At 40.4% G+C, this 18,907-nt stretch overlaps 1 protein-coding gene across 1 annotated transcript; it reads right to left on the bottom strand.

Moving 5' to 3' along the window:
* Nucleotides 1-3,975: 3,975 nt before the first annotated feature.
* Nucleotides 3,976-10,056, bottom strand: PNRC2 (proline rich nuclear receptor coactivator 2). The gene is made up of 3 exons (XM_077837849.1): nucleotides 9,882-10,056; nucleotides 7,984-8,189; nucleotides 3,976-6,705 (listed from the first exon to the last, which is right to left on the bottom strand). The coding sequence occupies exon 3, from the start codon at nucleotides 6,685-6,687 to the stop codon at nucleotides 6,262-6,264; it is 426 nt and encodes a 141-aa protein (XP_077693975.1). The 5' UTR covers nucleotides 6,688-6,705; nucleotides 7,984-8,189; nucleotides 9,882-10,056; the 3' UTR covers nucleotides 3,976-6,261.
* Nucleotides 10,057-18,907: the final 8,851 nt, after the last annotated feature.

The following is an 18,907-nucleotide window of genomic DNA, read 5'->3' as shown; positions in this document are numbered from 1 at the left end:
GCCTTTCAGCCAGGAGGGGATTACCAGGACATGGCCAAGGAGACAAGGAGTATTTGTGTATTTGTGCCAGTCAGCCCCTGCAGACACCATCATCCTTCCTCAATGCACAAACATTATTCCTGCTTTAGAGCAAATAAGCCCCTCTTGTGCAAGCTTTCTGCAGGCTTAGCTGCAGGAGTGTGTGCATCTGAAAAACAATATGTATAACAATAATAGAGCAGTGAGAAGAGTGGGAGTTATGCTTTTCTGTGGTAAACTAGAATTTGCATCTAATGCAGATTCTGTAGAAGTGAAATAGTGTTTAAAAAAAGTGGGGGAGCTGCAATCCATAACAATTGCAGCAGAAAGGTTTGTTTCAGCAGTAACAGACAGTTCTACTGGAACTTCTATTCTATGTGACTAGGATTAAATCCAACAGTCCATGCACCCAACTGTTAATTTTAATGAAAATCTTCAAACACAATGGATAAAGTACTGTATTTGGATGTTCAGATATAGGTGTCTCTGAAACAGCATAGATGTTTCTCTCATGTGCCTTTTTAAATGCTTACACGTCTATGTACATTATGAAAGCTTATTTAGAGTCTGAAAGTTTTACATGTTTTGACATTTCTGCTCTTCAAAGAGCCTCTTAAAATGTTTAAAATGAACTTTGTATTGCTATGGCTTGAAACATGTTAGAGGACAGTTGGATGTTATAACTAGGATTGCAATGTATTACAGAACTGTTACATGGGGGTTTTTTGGTCAGGAAAATGCACAAAATATTTAAAAGTATGAAGGAATATAAAATTAACGTTTAGGAATATAATAGTCCATTAATATTCTAACAAGATAAATGCAAAAAATGTAGCAGTGCTGCTTAAAAATCTTCTAGACAGCTGCTATCAGATTTGTCTGAAGACATTATCATTTGAAAATGTGTGTATGGTGAGGGAAGACTGTACCCTGTTGTGTGTTTGGGGAAAAGGTGTTTTATTTGTACACCTCACTGTTCTGCCTTAAATTTTCTATGTTCCATCTTTTCAAATATCTCTGTGAATTAGGAATAAAATGTACAGGATTTTGGCTATACCCTGAAAGCACCTTCTGACTTAGAATGAACACAGCTGTAGTTTGTTCCACATCAGTCACATAGTGGTCATCCCACCTTGAAATACCTGTGAACAGACTTTCTTTAGGCCGAACTGTTTGTGGAACCAAAGTGTACTCATAAATAGCAGACCCACTGGGAAGTTAATGCATAGAAGAAACTTTATTTTGAAGTTGCAGCTGTGAACAAGAGTTGATCAGTGTTTTGTCAAATTTCCTTTTGTGTCCTCTACTTGGAATATAGGTTTCTATTTCATTCTTCACATTTGGAAAAAAGTATTGGCTTTCTACTCCTCAGATCATATGCAGCTTTCATTTGGCTTTTTCTGTTCTGCACAAGTTGATGTGAAAAATGGCATGTTTTCCTTGTTTTACAGTTAATCTGTAGTCTTAACATCTCAGTCAGTCTAGCTGGCATTCAAACTTGTAGTTGACAAACTGAAAGCTGCATCCAGGCATGCTAATTTGAGTAGCAGCTGTAGTGTCAAATGCATAAAAATTTTTTTTTAATTTCAACCAGGAATAGAAATCTTTCTTTCAAATGTCCACTTACTGAGAAGCTGACAGCAGCAAGTCACAATATCAAATAACACTAGCACTTATTTCAAATAAATAGCTAGAGATCAGCTATGAGTTTTAATCTGAGCAGAATTGGCTGTTTTCATGGCATTGTTCAAATAAAATTTCAAATTTAAGATTAAGGTTTGAAGTGTGCAAATTAATACTGTAATCACACTAAATTAAATTTCAGAAGTGAAATTTGCTCTTGTTCTGCTATTTGTAAACTGCTTGAGCTGTTTAAAATATATGAAGAAGAGAGACTGCTCACTGAAAAGTTGTTTTCTGTTGTAACTTTCAGGCTGTCCTGGTTTGTAGTCTGTTGTATAGGGGTATTTTTCTCTCCCATTTTCAACTATTCATTTCATATAAATCTGTCAGTACTTGAGTATAGTAAATCAGATCCCTACCTGTTCTTGGTAGGCAGCTGATTCTCACAACTTTAAGTATCCTACATTCAAGCAATTTTATATGGGCCCTTGTTACAGTAGTATTTGAGCACCTTGCAACCACCATGTGAGGTAGGTGTTATCCACATTTTACAGATGAGGAATCAAGTCACAGACACCAAATGAATTTCAGTAGCAGTTGGGGGAGCCTAGAAAGATTATTTAACTGAAGTGCAAGTTAAAAGTAGGGGAAATTGGAAGGTGAAGCTGAGAATGTAAACTATGTCCACTGTGCTGTTTACCATTAATCTGTTTGAAAAAATTGTGTGCTACACTACTGAAGAGCAGAATGTTTAAATCTACTAAAAAGAAAAGGAGTACTTGTGGCACCTTAGAGACTAACCCATTTATTTGAGCATGAGCTTTCGTGAGCTACAGCTCACTTCATCGGATACAGCTCACGAAAGCTCATGCTCAAATAAATGGGTTAGTCTCTAAGGTGCCACAAGTACTCCTTTTCTTTTTGCGAATACAGACTAACATGGCTGTTACTCTGAAACCTTTAAATCTACTGCTGTTTGAATGTCTTGAGAAGCACTGTTCTGTAGTAGCCAGGATCCCATCATGGTAGGTGCTACATGAACACAGAACCATCTCTTCTGGGGGGGAAAAGCTTTGATTTTTCTAATTCCAGTTACTCACTTTGAACCAATATTGAGTTTAAATCTGGATTTTTATAATTGTTCATTACACCTACTGGATTTAACTGAAGCAGAGCATAGACACAATCCATACATTTTTCAATCTTTAAAAAAAAAATTCTGCTCATTTTATGGCATGACTGTCATGCTAAGTTCTCAGGCTTCAATGGTGAAGGGAAGGAGGACTGAATCTCTTTCAAAGAGAATTCCTTTCAGGCATTGGCATTAAATGGGTATGAAGACTTTTTAAACCTATCCCAACCAAGTAGAGCTTGGGTTTTGGTCTGAAGCCAGACCCACTAGGGAAGACCTGACACTTGTGTAAAATGTTTCAGCCAGCAAAGAAGTGCATGCTTTCTCCATTAGAAAAACTAGTCAACTATGGAAACATACACAGTAAAAATAAGGAACAAGTAACTTGTCTTATGGTTTCTGACCTTCATATTAACAAGTCTCAAGCAGCTAGAAATTAGCACATGGTTTCATTAGTGTGAAATAACTCAGGGTCATTACTTTCAAATATTGATCCCTCTCACAGAAAGAGTGTTCATGGGTAATATAGGAGAGATCTGTATGGAACAATTTTTTTTTAAGGGAAATACTCATCCATTTTTTCTGAAACCTTGTCCCATGGCTTCAATTACCACTTTTATACCACTAGTTTCTAAGTCTACCTAGCTCTACAGTTGTCATTTTATTTATATTCTCATAGCACCCAGTAATGGATCAGGACCTCGATGTGCTAGGTGCTGTACAAACAACCCTGCCGAAAAGCACTTACAGTCCAAATACAAGACAAGATACAACTTCTGGTCACAGACAAGAGTATGCGGAAACCAACATCTCTAGGTGCTGTCTCTACTCCTGAATATTTTCTTCTGCCTCTTTCAATTTACATTTCCACTATCATTTGTATCTCCCAGGCATAAAATCTAATGTATGTCTCCCTCCTACCCCCCTGTTCAGCCATGCATTAAAAATCTCGTGTCACCATCTGCACAAAAATCTTTTACTACCCAGTCAGCTCCTGTTGAGTGCTCATGTTCAAAATACTTGCTAAAGTCTCCCCTCTTTCAGTCTCTCACCTCAGAATCAAGCATTTTCAGAATACATTACAAAATCACCTCTTTCCTGGTCTTAATTAGCATCTGTGCTGACATTCAGTCTCAGTGTAAAATGTAAGGCTGTAGCAAGAAATGATTCATTTTATACAATTTTTAACAAAAACAGACATGTTTAAGGGGAGAAAAGGTTAGGTAGTTTATTTGTTTTGAGGTTGTTTTTTTTTAGATTTCCAATTGATACTTGTACAAGCAGTACTTCATAAACACTTTAAATTTCAAATATAACACAATTACACTTTGGGTACAATGGATGACATTTGGTGAGAGTTTGGGAGACAGGAATGTAATAATTTTAGAAAACTGCCAATCTGTTCATCTTATTTGGAGAGAACATGTGTAAACATAGATAGCTGCCAGCACATTTTGAATGTATAAACAGAACTATATGCACAGAAGTGTATCTTGAGCACTTAAAGAACCACTTTTGTTTTAGCAAACTACTTTTTGTAATCATTACCCTATTTACTCATTCTGCATTATTGCTGATTACTGTGTTTAAACAACTGTCTTCATATTCTTTCAGCATGTCACAAATCAGTTTCTTGCTTCCACAGTGGAAGCATCTGTGCTTTTGTAAACAGTGGATTATGGCATCGCTGAATAAAATCAAGCATTGGGTATCATATTACAAACAGCTTTTACTAAACACTAATATGCTGGCAACCAGCATACTGGGAATAAAGTTCAGAAGGAAGACTTAACAGGGTTTTATATATTTTTAAATAGAACAGCACTTAAGTGGTTCTTTAAGGGGAGGGACATTAAATACAGTATTGAGACATCTAAATTCCAAATAATAAAAGACAGATGTGGATGGCTCAATCTTCATTACAGTATCAATGGAGTTACTGTGCTCTCAAATACAAAAATGCTGGATAAAACCAGCTAGAATACTTTTTTAAATTGTAGGCAGGGCTCTAGCTCTTAAGTATTTATATAAACATTTCTACTGAGAGACTTTTACATTAATAGATTTTTAGAACCTTTTTAGTGTACTATAATAGTTCATCCCAACTAAAGTCACTTTTATACATTCAAAATAGATGTACCTTACACAGATTGGTGTAGCTTTTTTTTTTTAGGTTTTTTTGTTTTTTTAAAAATTCTAAAAGCCTCATTTGCACTGAATTTACTTAAAAAAAACCAGCTTATAACAAAATCAAACACAACGTGAACGTTCACTGGTACTTAAGTGCAAGGGCATAGCCACGTGTGCTTTTACAGTTTCTTTAAACAAAATATTTATTTTTTTAAATCAGGCCATGTACTCAGCATGGTCATCTTACATTCAGCAGTTTTGTACTAAAAATACTTTTTCTGCAGGAAAGCCCAGCATAAATTTACATATGCTACAAAGTTTTACATTTATTTACATGGCTCTTTTCCCAACCTATTTAAACGTTTCATACTTCCCACAAGCAACATCAGTTTAAACAAATTCACATTACAGGGTATCCAATTTAAGATTAGCTCAAACAATTCTATCATTTCAGCTTTTTCAAAGATATAAAACAGATATAAAAATGCATTTTAAAAACTGCTCAGTGCAATCCCAATAAAGGAAAGGTTTTAGAAGTTTTTTGGCAGTCACCTGGCAGTGCAAAATGCTTGTTAGTTGGCACATTTCAGATTGTGCAGGTTCAAAATAAAAATGCATTTCTAGATTTTTGAAATGAACACAGTGGCAGGCAATTTTAACATCAAATTATTTTTTGCATCCTTACAAAACAATCTCTGGGGAGTAAATTTCCTAAGATCATCTAAATTTTAGTCACAGGTTTGTCTGCCCTGTCAGTCACTGATTCATGAACTCCAAATAAAGGTTCACTAATATAATTCAAAAAACATCTATCTCCTAGTGGCTAGATGTAGATTTGTTTGGCAAAAAAATGATCTCTTAATTCGCTTTCAACAGGTTTCACACAATTAACTGATCTGAAACAAGTATGAAAGATACTAGTTTAAGGTTTGAGTAGTTCTGTAAACTGCTTACTTTTTCCAATCAAAGCTGCATTACAAAAGTTGGTTTTCTGCCATAGCTTTCATTTCCAGTGAAAAACTCAGCATATTTTAAGTGGTCACAGTTCAAATTCTGAGAACAATACAATATATTAGCATTACTGACCACCAAACTTTGTTTAGATTGCATACTGATATTGCAAGTACATAGTTTATTGTCACAGTACGTGCACACAGCGCACACAACCCTGAATGAGATGAAGAGTTAAGTTGGACATCTTCAAGAGAGGTCCCCACATCATGTGACTCAATTTTTGTATGCAGCTAACAAATCTGATTCCATAAAAAATTGTTCATTTTGGAACTATGAATTTAATTAACATTCTCAAATTTGAAACCCTGTAAAAATTTTAACTTTTCAATTTTTAAAGTTACATCTCAAGCCTGGACTTTAAGTAAGGTTTTAAGTTGAAAGGTCATTATTTCTTTATCAGAAGGATTAAAGGAAACAGGTACCCAGTGGCTTGGTGGCTTAGGAAGAACACTTGGTGAAGGTGGCTCACTAAATTTTGCCCCAGCATAGTTCTGATTGGTTTGAGATGTGAAAAGTGAGTTGGGACTTAATAAAGTAGGACTCCAATTCTGATTATTTGGGAAGTGCATAGTGTTCTTGCCCCCATTTTGCACGGCCTGCCGTGCAATAGATGATGAGCTACATCCATGTCCTCTTTCTTTCTTCATATAAGTCATCTTCATTTGAGAATTCTGATCTTTGCTCTTTTGCCTGTTATTAAGTTGTTTATTCTTCTTGGTAATATTTCTAGACTGGGGAACTGGAATGCTGAACCTTTCTCCACCACCCATCTTCAACTTAAATGTCACCTGTATGAAAGGGAGGAACAACAGTCAGTGGGAGCTCTGAATGAGAAAACCAAAGTTAGAAAGTTTCTCGAGTTCTAAAGAAAAGAACTGAAGTCAAACTATACTCCCACTAGATTAATTAAAGGCAACTGTATTCTGATTGCATGAGACTTAAGGAAGAACACATGATACCATATTGTAATTCTCTGATTGGACAGACCTTAATTAAAAGTGTGGTGAGAGGGATCTTTAAATACCTAGCCAATTTGTAAATGTTAAAATTGGTCCAGTCAGTCCACAGTTCAGAAGTTCTCCTAGCTTCTTCATTTATGCTAAACTCTCATATAGCAGTCATGAGCTAACACATTCTGACATCAGTGGCTAGATAGGAGATGGCATTCCAACCTGGCCTCAGTAATACACGCCTCAACTCCCTCCTGACTGAAGTCTAGCAATGCAATCTACCTCGGGATGAAACAGTAGGCCCTCGGGACTCTCCAAATAGTATGAAGTGCAAAAGTTCCATCCCAGCAATACAGGTTACCAGAAGCACATCAAACCTGTCCTCCACTTTTTACACAGGCTCCCCTAGAATACTTTATCAAATTCAAAATATTAATCCTACTCTGAAAGGCACTTAATGATACCTATATCACCCAAAGCTCTGCAGTTGACAACCGATTACTACACAAGGTGTGTGTAGGAGTAGCTTTCTTGGTCCAGTCCAAGAGTGAAGTGCCAACTGCTGCAGAATCTAAGAACCATCACATCCCTCCTGTTCTAAGTGCAAATACACTTCTTTCAACCCTGCCTTCACCAACAGAAACATAGAATCATAGAGTATCAGGGTTGGAAGGGACCTCAGGAGGTCATCTAGTCCAACCCCCTGCTCAAAGCAGGACCAATCCCCAATTTTTGCCCCAGATCCCTAAATGGCCCCCTCAAGGACTGAACTCAGAACCCTGGGTTTAGCAGGCCAATGCTCAAACCACTGAGCTATTCCTCCCTCCATGTACTTTCTTAAAATAAAAACATGCAGCCTTTTCCCTGGAGAGAAAGGAAAAAGAAAAGAACCACACTTTTGGTGGCAGATTACTGGAACCCACTCAGATACCATGGTGATGGGCATGGCATAAGAACCTGTAGAGAATAAGTATACTATCTGGAATCTAAAATCCAATTTCAGACCACTGCTTTCTATAGCACTTGCAGCTAAGCTTGGTGCCAAATGACTATCTCCCCCATTTCTTCTTCCCCACCCACCACCACATCTTCCACAGTCATTATTATCCCCTTTACCTTTCAGTCTTCTTTTCAGACTCTGCAGCCTCCACCTCCCGTTCCCTTTCCTGCTGCCAAGCCCAAAAGAGTAGGTGCTGTCTTCTGTTGGACCCCTTCCTTTGGCTCGGAATGGAAGTTTTCATGGGCTGATCTGCTGTGTTCAGCCAGGAAGCCGAGCCCAACATCGGATTCTCGGCACACAGGCTCCAGAGGAGAAGTCTAAGCTATGAAGACAAAAAGCAAAACATTTAAACTCAGGTAAGAGAAAAACAGGTGCTAGCCAAAAGACAATTTGGGATTGAATCTAACTACCATTTGCAGGTTTCAGAGTAGCAGCCGTGTCAGTCTGTATCCGCAAAAAGAAAAGGAGGACTTGTGGCACCTTAGATACTAACAAATTTATTTGAGCATAAGCTTGTAGCTCACTTCATCGGATGCATTTGCAGCAACTTCTAAAAAAGGAAGGGGTTGGAAAGAATTCACATAAGGGACAAGTACAAATAATTTGTCCATCTTGAATCTGAAAAACGTGGGGATGATATTGATTTCACACAAATGTTTTCTATAAGGCTGAATTAATTTATACTTTATTTGTATACTACGAAGAGCATACTAGCCATGTTACAGAGATGAAAATTTGCTACATTACTAATACTTCGCTCTTATTTTTGCCCATAGCTTTGTAAAGCATGAAAAGGCAAGCAGGACTTGGCTCTTTATTTAAAGAGTCAAATATTTAACGGGAGGATGCTGATTTGGCATGGAGTCCCATAACGCCTCTCTATGGGTACTCCCGGTTAAGTCAACAGAACTACTCACAAAAGCAGACAGGCATCACAGGACAGTGTTTACAGATTCCAGCCCTAACTGCCTGAACATTTTCCGTTTAAAACATTTACAGTTAAACCTTCAAGACACTTCCCCTTTTGGTACCGCTCACACAGTCGGATTACTGCGCTCTCCAGCTGATGCTTTCCATTTAACAGGAACAGGATACAGCCCCAGTTTCTAGGCAATGTACTGAGTAGCCATAAGAAAAAGGAGGATTCTCTATGTTTTGAATCTGATTACCCTATAAGGTATTTACCATCCTGATTTTTTTCAGAGGTGATTCTTTTACTTTTTCTTCAATTAAAATTCTTCTTTTAAGAACCTGATTGCTTTTTCCTTCTTCTTAAGATCCAAGGGTTTGGGTCTGTGTTCACCTATGCAAATTGGTGAGGATTTTTATCAAGCCTTCCCCAGGAAAAGGGGTGTAGGGCTTGCGGGAATATTGGGTGGAAAGACGTTCCCAAGCGGGCTCTTCCCCTGTTATATTTGTTAGACGCTGGGTGGTGGCAGCAATAAAGTCCAGGGACAAAAGGTAAAATAGTTTGTACCTTGGAGAAGTTTTAACCTAAGCTGCTAAAAATAAGCTTAGGGAGTTTTTCATGCGGGTCCCCACAACTGTACCCGAGAGTTCAGAGTGGGGATTCACTCATTCTTCCCCCCCCCCATGATAACAAATCAATACGAGGGTCGGTTCATTAGCTCACCCAATTGCTTCTGGTGAAACTTCCCCGCCCCGCCCCCACTATCCCACGCCCTCCCCCGAAGCCCTGCAAGGAACCCGCTCCTCCGACTTTTACTTTGTTGTGACCACAGAACGGCTCGCGGCTATTCATAAAGGAGCGGCGGCTCGGGGGCTTACACATGCGCGCCAGGGTCCTCCCCCCAGGGCAGGGGCTTGGTACCCCCGGGTTACCTTTCCCCAACCCCCTTGGCATCTTCCTTTCCTCGGCCACAATATTCCCCCCCAAACTCTGCCTGATCCTCCGATCGCCCCCGCCCCCTCAATCCGCCAAACCGTCTCCCCAACAACCGGGCAGCCCAGTGACAACAACATGGCGGCGGCTGCGCTCGGCTCATCCACTTACCGACTTCTGTCCGTCTCACTCGCTCCCACACACCCAGCCTCCGGGAACCAGATCCCCCGCTGCCCCCCGCCGCCTCTCCGCCGGCTTCGCCACACTCCGAGCCCCTCAAAGCGCAGCCCGGGCCTCGGCTCCGCCGCTGCTGCGCTCGCTGTCTTCGCCACCCACACAAAATGGCGGCCGCCTTCCTGCGCTGGATACCCCCAGCCACCACCCGCCCCCTCTCCCGGCTTTGACCAATGGGAGCGCGATGTAGCCCCGCCCCGGCCAATAGGAGCAGGAGCAGCCAGTTGCTGAGGCGGAAAGGAGGCAGGGTGGGGAGGTTGGAGCTGCTGTTGCTGTAGGTTTGAATCGCCTCAGAGAGGAGCATGTCGGGAAGGGAAACAGCGAGGGCTCAGGGCAGCACGGGGCGGGGGTCCACAGTGCCCGTGAAAGGGGCTATTCATGGAGTGCGGAGCTGGGGGGCCAGAGTGAGAGAAAAAGAGGCGCTCAGAGAGGGAGCTGGGGGGCCACACTGCAGGGGAGAGGGGCTGCTTGTGGAGGAGGAAGCTGAAGGGGGGCACACTGAGAGGAAAGGAGGTGCTCAGAGGGAGGAAATGGGGGGACCACACAAGCACCTTCCAACCCCGTAAAACCTGTGTACTGGCATATAGGTATGGATGCTTCCCTGCACACAGTGTGGGTGTATGATTATGAAAGGCTGAGGGCACTGGGCACACCATTGAATATACCATTTTGAAACAAAGTTTAAATACAGCTTCCCATAAACAACCTGAAATATCCCCCATATCCATCATCACCCAAGCTCAAGACGTATTCTGAGAAAATAAAATAGTTCTACCCTATTTTCTAATGATAAACGTACTGTCCCTATTTTGCCAACAAGGGAAACAAATTCAAGAGGCAAAGTCCTTCCACTGAAAATACCCTTGCCAACATCCCTGATGTTTATATTTGATAATTCTCTGTTCAAGCAACCTACTGATTTCAACTGCCTGTGTGGCACATGTCACTTGGCCTCTCCAAGACGCAGGGCTTATATACTACTGTCTTCTACCCGCTTTGAATCTCCTATATAGATTCTTGTTGAGATCTTGGCTTGCATTTGAAGTGTTCAGTGACCAAGTACCATCAAAGATGGACAGTTCTTCCTTAGAGAAGGAAGGATCTTTTGTGTGATTTATACATAGATTTCAGGATATTTTATAAAACAATATCAGGAGTACTGATAGTATATACAGCACAGTAGTTTGAAATAATCAGTTATATCATGTGTAATGTTGCCCTTCTCCCAGGAGAGGAAAGGGATTTTTGACTGCATCTTTTAGAAGTATGCTTTAGAGAGTTGAATACAATTTCCCCAAAGATGAGTTTAAATCTTTTTTTTTAATGTCTTGTTTCTAAAGATGTAACCCAACAGAGCTGTGCACTCAACTCTTAATCAAAGTCTGAACAGATATTTTAAATGTTTTTGTAAAAAGTGCTTATTATTGATAAATAAAACGAAAAGTATATCAGCTGTATGAAATCAGATTTTCACATGACCAACCCCCATATATTACAACATGCTAGCCAAAGAATTAACATTTACTAGCTCAATCCCTTCTTGACGTAGCTTCTGGTGCCTATTTCCAAGCATTAGTATCAGTGCAATATATGTCTGTACTTGCCATTTACATTCCAGAACACTTAGGAATCTGTTTAGTGATTTCTGTTGAGATTATTTTGTACATGTCTTCACACAGCAATGCTGAACAAAAACAGAATAAATCATTGATAAGCAATATATTTATGAGTTTTTCTTTTAATTTTAAGGCCCTTGAAAGGTTCCAAATTCACCACACTGTATACTGACATCTTCCATTTATCAACAAATTAAGAACAGCACAAAGAGAGCAGGTAGAAATAGCCAAGCTCCAACATGCATAATCCCTAAAGTAGAGGAACTACCTATGGGGCAAGAAAGTAGTTTAGGGCTTGTCTATATTTACAAGACTGCAGGGCTTCTCCTGTCGGCATGGGTGCAAGTGGGTGCAAGCACTCCTAGTGAGGGGACACACCACCGACCGAAGGAGGGTAGTGTGGACATGAAAAACAGCAGTAATTACTGCACTGCCTCTAAGTCAACCTAACAAGGTCAACTTAATTTGTAGTGTAGACATGGCCTTAGTACCTTTTCGAGACTGGAAGGAGAGCTCTGTGTAGCTCAAAAGTTTCTCTCTCTCACCAACAGAAGTTGCTCCAATAGAAGGTATTACCTCACCCACCTTGTATCTCTAGTATCCTGGGACCGACATGGCTACAACAACACTGCATATAGCTCTCATAAAGACAGCTGTGTCAGTTGAGGTGGAAGGCTCTGGATCTCAATTCCTGTCCTCAAAATAAATGATCATGAGAACCATTTGCTGGAATCTTTGGATATTAAGAATACATATTGATCACAAATTATATCTGGTGTGTCATATTAGTAGTTGGTGAACTAGGGCCTTTAAAATTGTTTGATTCGATTCTCCCTGATTTTTTGTTAGCTGGTGAGATAAGAAAAGGCTTCAGTACTTCATGACCCTTGTATATTTAGTACTGCCTGAAATTATGTACAGTACTCTTTTGGGTACTTGTCTATTGTGGCAACGCTTGTATAGTTTATCATGCTAAAGTATTTTGAATTAAAATGAAACATTATCAGTAGTAATGTTATTAGTAAATCGCTTTTTTCTTTATTAGTGTTAAACTGTTTCATTTTGAACAGAATACGTCTGTCTATATCCAGGGTGCCTATCACCACAGTATCCATGGGCAAATAGTTTGCACCAAGGAGCCATTTATGTGATTAGAATAACATGAGATCTCGTCTTCCCATGGTATTTCAGTTTGCATGGGAAAAAGAAAAAACCTGATTGCACATTATTGCAGCTCATATATAAATCACATAGGGATTTTAAAAATCTATGAAAATCAAACAAATCCTAGAACCTGTACAAACACCCTGCCTCATGCGTGCATATATATAACATAAGAGTTAGTAACATAGTAATTGCCGTATAGGTTCACACCTCAGTGATCATTCTAATTCAATATTCTGGTAGTGGTCAATACCAGCTCCTTCAGCGAAAGGTATAAATTCCCAATAATGGATAATTATGGCATAACCTAATCAGAGAGTTTATTTCTAAACCGAGGTGATGCACTAAAGCATGGGGGTTCATATATCTTATAATATTTGTAATCCTATCTGATGTAACTGTGGCTGTAAAAACAAAGTTTTTTTAATAGTGTGTGAAGGATGAAGCAAAACTTGTTCATGAAACTATTGGGTCATCCTTTTTTAAAAAAATGTTATTTAAAAATAAAGTTACAAATCCTGACCTATCACAGGAACTTTTGTGTGATTGATATTTGTACTTATATTTTTTCTCCTTAATACATGCACATTCTTCACCCTAAAACTTATTCAGCAAGAACTGAATTCCATGATCAGTTCAAACCGTATAAATCACTGCCTTGCTGCTAGCCAACCCACTGCTTTCTAACCATTTCCAGGCCAACATGCATCAGGTCATGTGGGTCAAATCACCAAATGACTCCTTAACATGTGACCATCTTTAAAAATCCACTTTCTCTGAAACCCTTTTGAATGTGTTGTTTTCTCTGCAGCCATTTTCAAGCTCCCTCTTTCAATATGTGCTTTAAATTGATAATCATGAAGCTGAGTTCAAAGTGATAATTGTACATCCACATGTCTCCAGTGAATTGGACCCTTTTCAAATTCATTCTATTAATTATTAAGCACAGGAATGAATCCCATAGCTCTTTCAATTTCCAACTGTACATTTTTTGCAGTAGTTAATACTGCATATGGAAGGACAAAAACAGCGTCAATGGCTAAAAGAATTTACTTGCTCAGCATATTTGAAACAATTTCGGCCCCAAAGTTTCCCCAGCTGGATCTGAACTAAGTGAGTTGTTCAACCACGCTGCATATTTTATTGTCTGGATGAATCAGAATTCGTAACGCTTAAGTCTACTAGAGCTTCTCATTTTAATCTAATAGAAAAATATGCTTTATATATTAAACCTATTCTTCACACACACACGCACCCTCACATTGTTTACAGAGAAAGGACCTCAAAATGAATGATATTCCAAAAGTTCAAATAAGAAACTCTAAACGGCTGTATAGTTCCGTTGATTTAGTTTCAGTGGTAAGGAATGTCCCCATTTAAGATATTTGGCAACTTAATAAAATTGTTTTACTTCCTCTATCTATTTCCTCATGCAGCTAGCTATTCCATTTACTTCTAAATGTTATTTGAAAGGAAATATATCAACTAGTTTTCACGTCAAAAATTTTGCTTTATTTTTAAATGCCAATATCTAATACAGTATGAATGTAAAGGTTTTCATGATTTACCTTATGAACAAACACTAGGACTGTGCTGTGGGACTGGATTCTAAGGAATCTGAATAAGTCAGAATATCTTGGTAAATCATAAAATCCTAAATACAAGGTACCTGTGCACGCCCCTAAAAATAACTAGAAAATGAAACTGACTAGAAACAAAAGGGAAAGTGACCAGTCCAGTTTCATTTAACAAGAAGAATAAAATGTGAAACGTTGAAATCAAGGCTGGTCTTGTGAGTAAGTCATTGCTCTGGAATTCAGTATTATGTTTCGTTGTACGCAAACCGAGAAACTGAATAAAAAACATAAAGTACTCTTGATGGAATGTCGAAACATAATGCTACTTTTTTCTTAGAATTCAGAATAACACACAAGAACCCAAATCAGAGAGAGGCAAAACAGGCTGCTCCCTAAAACAGAAAGGCTCTGCTCACCCCACCTTCTTCTACAGAGGCTGGCTAAAAGCAGACTCTGCTAGGCCCAGATCGAAAGCTTCCCTACAGAGCCCCCTAGCCTACAGGCAAGACAAAGAAAAAAACATGAGGATTTAAAGCAATAGCTTACAATTTTAATACAAAAAGAAAAGGAGGACTTGTGGCATCTTAGAGACTAACAAATTTATTTGAGCATAAGCTTTCTTGAGCTACAGCTCACTTCATTGGATGCAATTTTAATACAGTTTTCAATACACTACACTCAGGAGCTTTGGGTTCAGTTCCTAGTTCTGCCACAGATTCCCTGTGTGATCTTGGACAAATTATCTAATCCATCTGTGCCTGAGTTCCCCATCTGTAAAATGGGGATAGTAATACTTCCCTTCTCCCAGCCTTTGTCTGTTTAGCCTGGAAGCTCTTTGGGATAGAGACTGTCTGTGTCTTAGGCCTGGTCAACACCACAAAGTTTTACCAATAAACTAGCCTTATCTTGGCCCATGTTTGGGAGCATCAACAACAGTAAAACTCTGAATTTCTGTTTGTTGAGTTAAACCACCTCCCCAAATTACATAAACCCTATACTGGCATTGTTCCTCCACTACCATGTCTATATGGATGATGCATGTACTTGTATGTATATGTACAGCACCTGGGGCTCTCAGGTCTCAGTTGGGGCCTTTAAGCACTGTTGGAATGGAGACAATAAAAATCAGACAGTAGAGTAATTGGATCTTTAAAAATATGTTGTTTTATTAATCTAATGTGTTATGAGCAACAGACATAAGGAATTATGTTTTAATATATAAGTTATAGTTGTATAGTCCCTAAAACAGATAGACTGTTTCAGGCTTCTTTTTTCATGCTGTTTGCCTTCCATTTGCACAACCACAGTTTTCTGTGAAGAATTACAATGTATGTGTGTGTTTTTTTTCTCCTCTTTGCATTCGGACATCTTGCTTCCTTTCATGTCTGAGATTCTTCTAGTATCTCACTGTCATAAATATAAAGGGAAGGGTAAACCCCTTTGAAATCCCTCCTGGCCAGGGGAAAGCTCCTCTCACCTGTAAAGGGTTAAGAAGCTAAAGGTAACCTCGCTGGCACCTGATCAAAATGACCAATGAGGAGACAAGATACTTTCAAAAGCTGGGAGGAGGGAGAGAAACAAAGGGTCTGTGTCTGTCTGTAGTCATCTTGGCCAGGGATAGACCAGGAATGGAGTCTTAGAACTTTTAGTAAGTAATCTAGCTAGGTATGTGTTAGATTATGATTTCTTTAAATGGCTGAGAAAAGAATTGTGCTGAATAGAATAACTATTTCTGTCTGTGTATCTTTTTTGTAACTTAAGGTTTTGCCTAGAGGGGTTCTCTATGTTTTTGAATCTAATTACCCTGTAAGATATCTACCATCCTGATTTTACAGGGGGATTTCTTTATTTCTATTTACTTCTATTTTTTATTAAGTCTTCTTGTAAAAAACTGAATGCTTTTTCATTGTTCTCAGATCCAAGGGTTTGGGTCTGTGGTCACCTATGCAAATTGGTGAGGCTTTTTATCCAACATTTCCCAGGAAAGGGGGGGTGCAAGTGTTGGGAGGATTGTGCATTGTTCTTAAGATCCAAGGGTCTGGATCTGTAGTCACCTAGGCAAATTGGTGAGGCTTTTTACTAAACCTTGTCCAGGAAGTGGGGTGCAGGGTTTTGGGAAGTATTTTGGGGGGAAAGACGCGTCCAAACAGCTCTTCCCCAGTAACCAGTATTAGTTTGGTGGTGGTAGCGGCCAGTCCAAGGACAACGGATGGAATATTTTGTACCTTGGGGAAGTTTTGACCTAAGCTGGTAAAGATAAGCTTAGGAGGTTTTTCATGCAGGTCCCTACATCTGTACCCTAGAGTTCAGAGTGGGGGAGGAACCTTGACATGGGGGCATAGTGGTGGGATTAACCTGAAATCATTTTGAGATCCAGTTGAGATTTCTTAAACTAGAAATACAGATTTTAAAAAGGAATTTTTTTTTTCCTGTGGAAAGGAAGTCCAGAAAGCAGCTTTGGAACTGAAAGCAGCTTGGCTTTTCTCTGCTTTGTGGCCAAGCAGAGACAAAAGGGGATTATCTTTGTGAATTGCAGGTTTTCTTTGCCTGGAGGCAGGGTACTTAACTCCTGCAGGGAAATTCACAGTCTTCCAACCCAGAGTTTTTTTTTTCTTTTCTTCCTAAAAGTAAATAGGGGGGGTGTGCTCTACCCATTTGCCTGGAGACAAAAGTGGCAGGGGTTTTTTTTAGGATTTTGATTTTTTTGTTTTACAAGGAGCACAGGTTTGAAAAGAAATTTTTTTTTTTCTTTGGGCTGGGTAAGCAGGTTTCCAAGTAGTTGGAGGTTTTTTGCTTTAATTTGGGCCCAGAGCAGAGACAAGGGAATTGTCTTTTTCTGTAGGCTGACAATCACTATCAGAGAATAGGTATTCTATTCCAGCACAGCAAAATTTTACAGCCAAGTTTTGTTTGTTTATTTCTAAACCTCGGGTGTAAAGTTAGTTAAAAACAGAGAGGTTAGAATGGCAAAATCCGCGGCTCGACTACAGCTCGAATTAGCCAAATTTCAGGCTGAGGAAAGACAAAGGGAACATGAAAGACAGATAGAACTCATGCGGCTGAAGAAGGAACAAGAAAGGGAGGCAGAACAACACCAAGCGGCTGCTCACAGGAGAGCTATGGAAGCGAGGGACAAAGAACTGGAGGAGAAGGAAAAAGAGAGGAAGTATGTGGAGGAGATAGAGAAGATAAAGGCTCAGCAGAATATCCCCACAAACCCTAGTAATCCTTCTCCAAGTACCACTTCCCATCCCAGAAAGTTCCCCACCTACAAGGCAGGCGATGATACTGAGGCCTTCCTAGAAAACTTCGAAAGGGCCTGCCTTGGGTACAACATCTCTACTGACCAATACATGGTAGAGCGGAGGCCGCAGCTCAGTGGACCCTTAGCTGAGGTGGCAGCTGAAATGCCTAAAGAACACATGAACAAGTATGAACTGTTTAAATCCAAGGCGAGATTCAGAATGGGGATAACACCCGAGCAGTCTCGTCGGAGGTTCAGAGCCCTAAGGTGGAAACCAGACATGTCATTTACCCGACATGCCTACCACATTGTGAAACATTGGGATGCCTGGATATCAGGAGCAAGTGTTGAATCTCCAGTAAATTTGCCCTTCCTAATGCAAATGGAACAATTCTTAGAGAGTGTTCCTGAGGAAATAGAAAGATACATCCTAGATGGGAAACCCAAAACTGTAATCGAGGCAGGAGAGATTGGAGCCAGATGGGTGGAGGTGGCAGAGAAGAAGAAAACTGGTCGCAGTTGGAGCGGAGACCAGAAGGGACCACCCCAGACCACACCCTATTACCGGGGGCCGCCCAAGGCCCCACCTACCTCCCAAAGAACCCTCCAGACCCCTTATCGTCCTGCCACCCCATTCTCCAGCAACCCTCCTCGCCCCAGTGACCCGTCAGCTGGACGATGTTTTAAATGTAACGAGCTGGGGCATGTAAAGGCCAACTGCCCCAAGAACCCCAACAGATTACAGTTCATTGCACCGGAATCACACCAGAGGTCCACAGGCCCAGATACCTCCCAGATACCCTTGGAGCGGAGGGAAACTGTGAGTGTGGGCGGGAAGAAGGTCACCGCGTGGAGGGACACCGGAGCACAAGTGTCAGCTATCCATGCTTCCTTAGTGGACCCCAATTTAATCAACCCAGAGATCCAAGTGACGATTCAACCCTTCAAGTCCAACTCTTTCAATTTGCCTACAGCCAAGTTGCCTGTCCAGTACAAGGGCTGGTCAGGAATGTGGACTTTTGCAGTCTATGATGATTATCCCATCCCCATGCTGTTGGGGGAAGACTTGGCCAATCATGTGAAGCAGGCCAAGAGGGTGGGAATGGTCACCCGCAGCCAGGCTAAACAAGCCGTGAGGCCTAGCTCTGTTCTGGAAACTTCTATCAGGACCCAGTCAGAGGTGATGGACCCGGACCCCAGGCCAATGTCTGCAACAGCAGTAGTGGATCCAGTCCCAGAGACCCAGACGGAACCAGTCCCAGAACCGGAACCAGCCAAACAACCAACACCAGACCCCGTGCCAGCACTGAATCCAGTACTTGCAACCTCAACACCAGAGGGCCCCACTGAACCTGAACTGGC

Source organism: Eretmochelys imbricata, chromosome 19, assembly GCF_965152235.1.
Source record: "Eretmochelys imbricata isolate rEreImb1 chromosome 19, rEreImb1.hap1, whole genome shotgun sequence".
In the NCBI taxonomy this organism is placed as follows: domain Eukaryota; kingdom Metazoa; phylum Chordata; order Testudines; family Cheloniidae; genus Eretmochelys; species Eretmochelys imbricata.
This window is presented reverse-complemented; position numbering and strand designations above follow the sequence as displayed.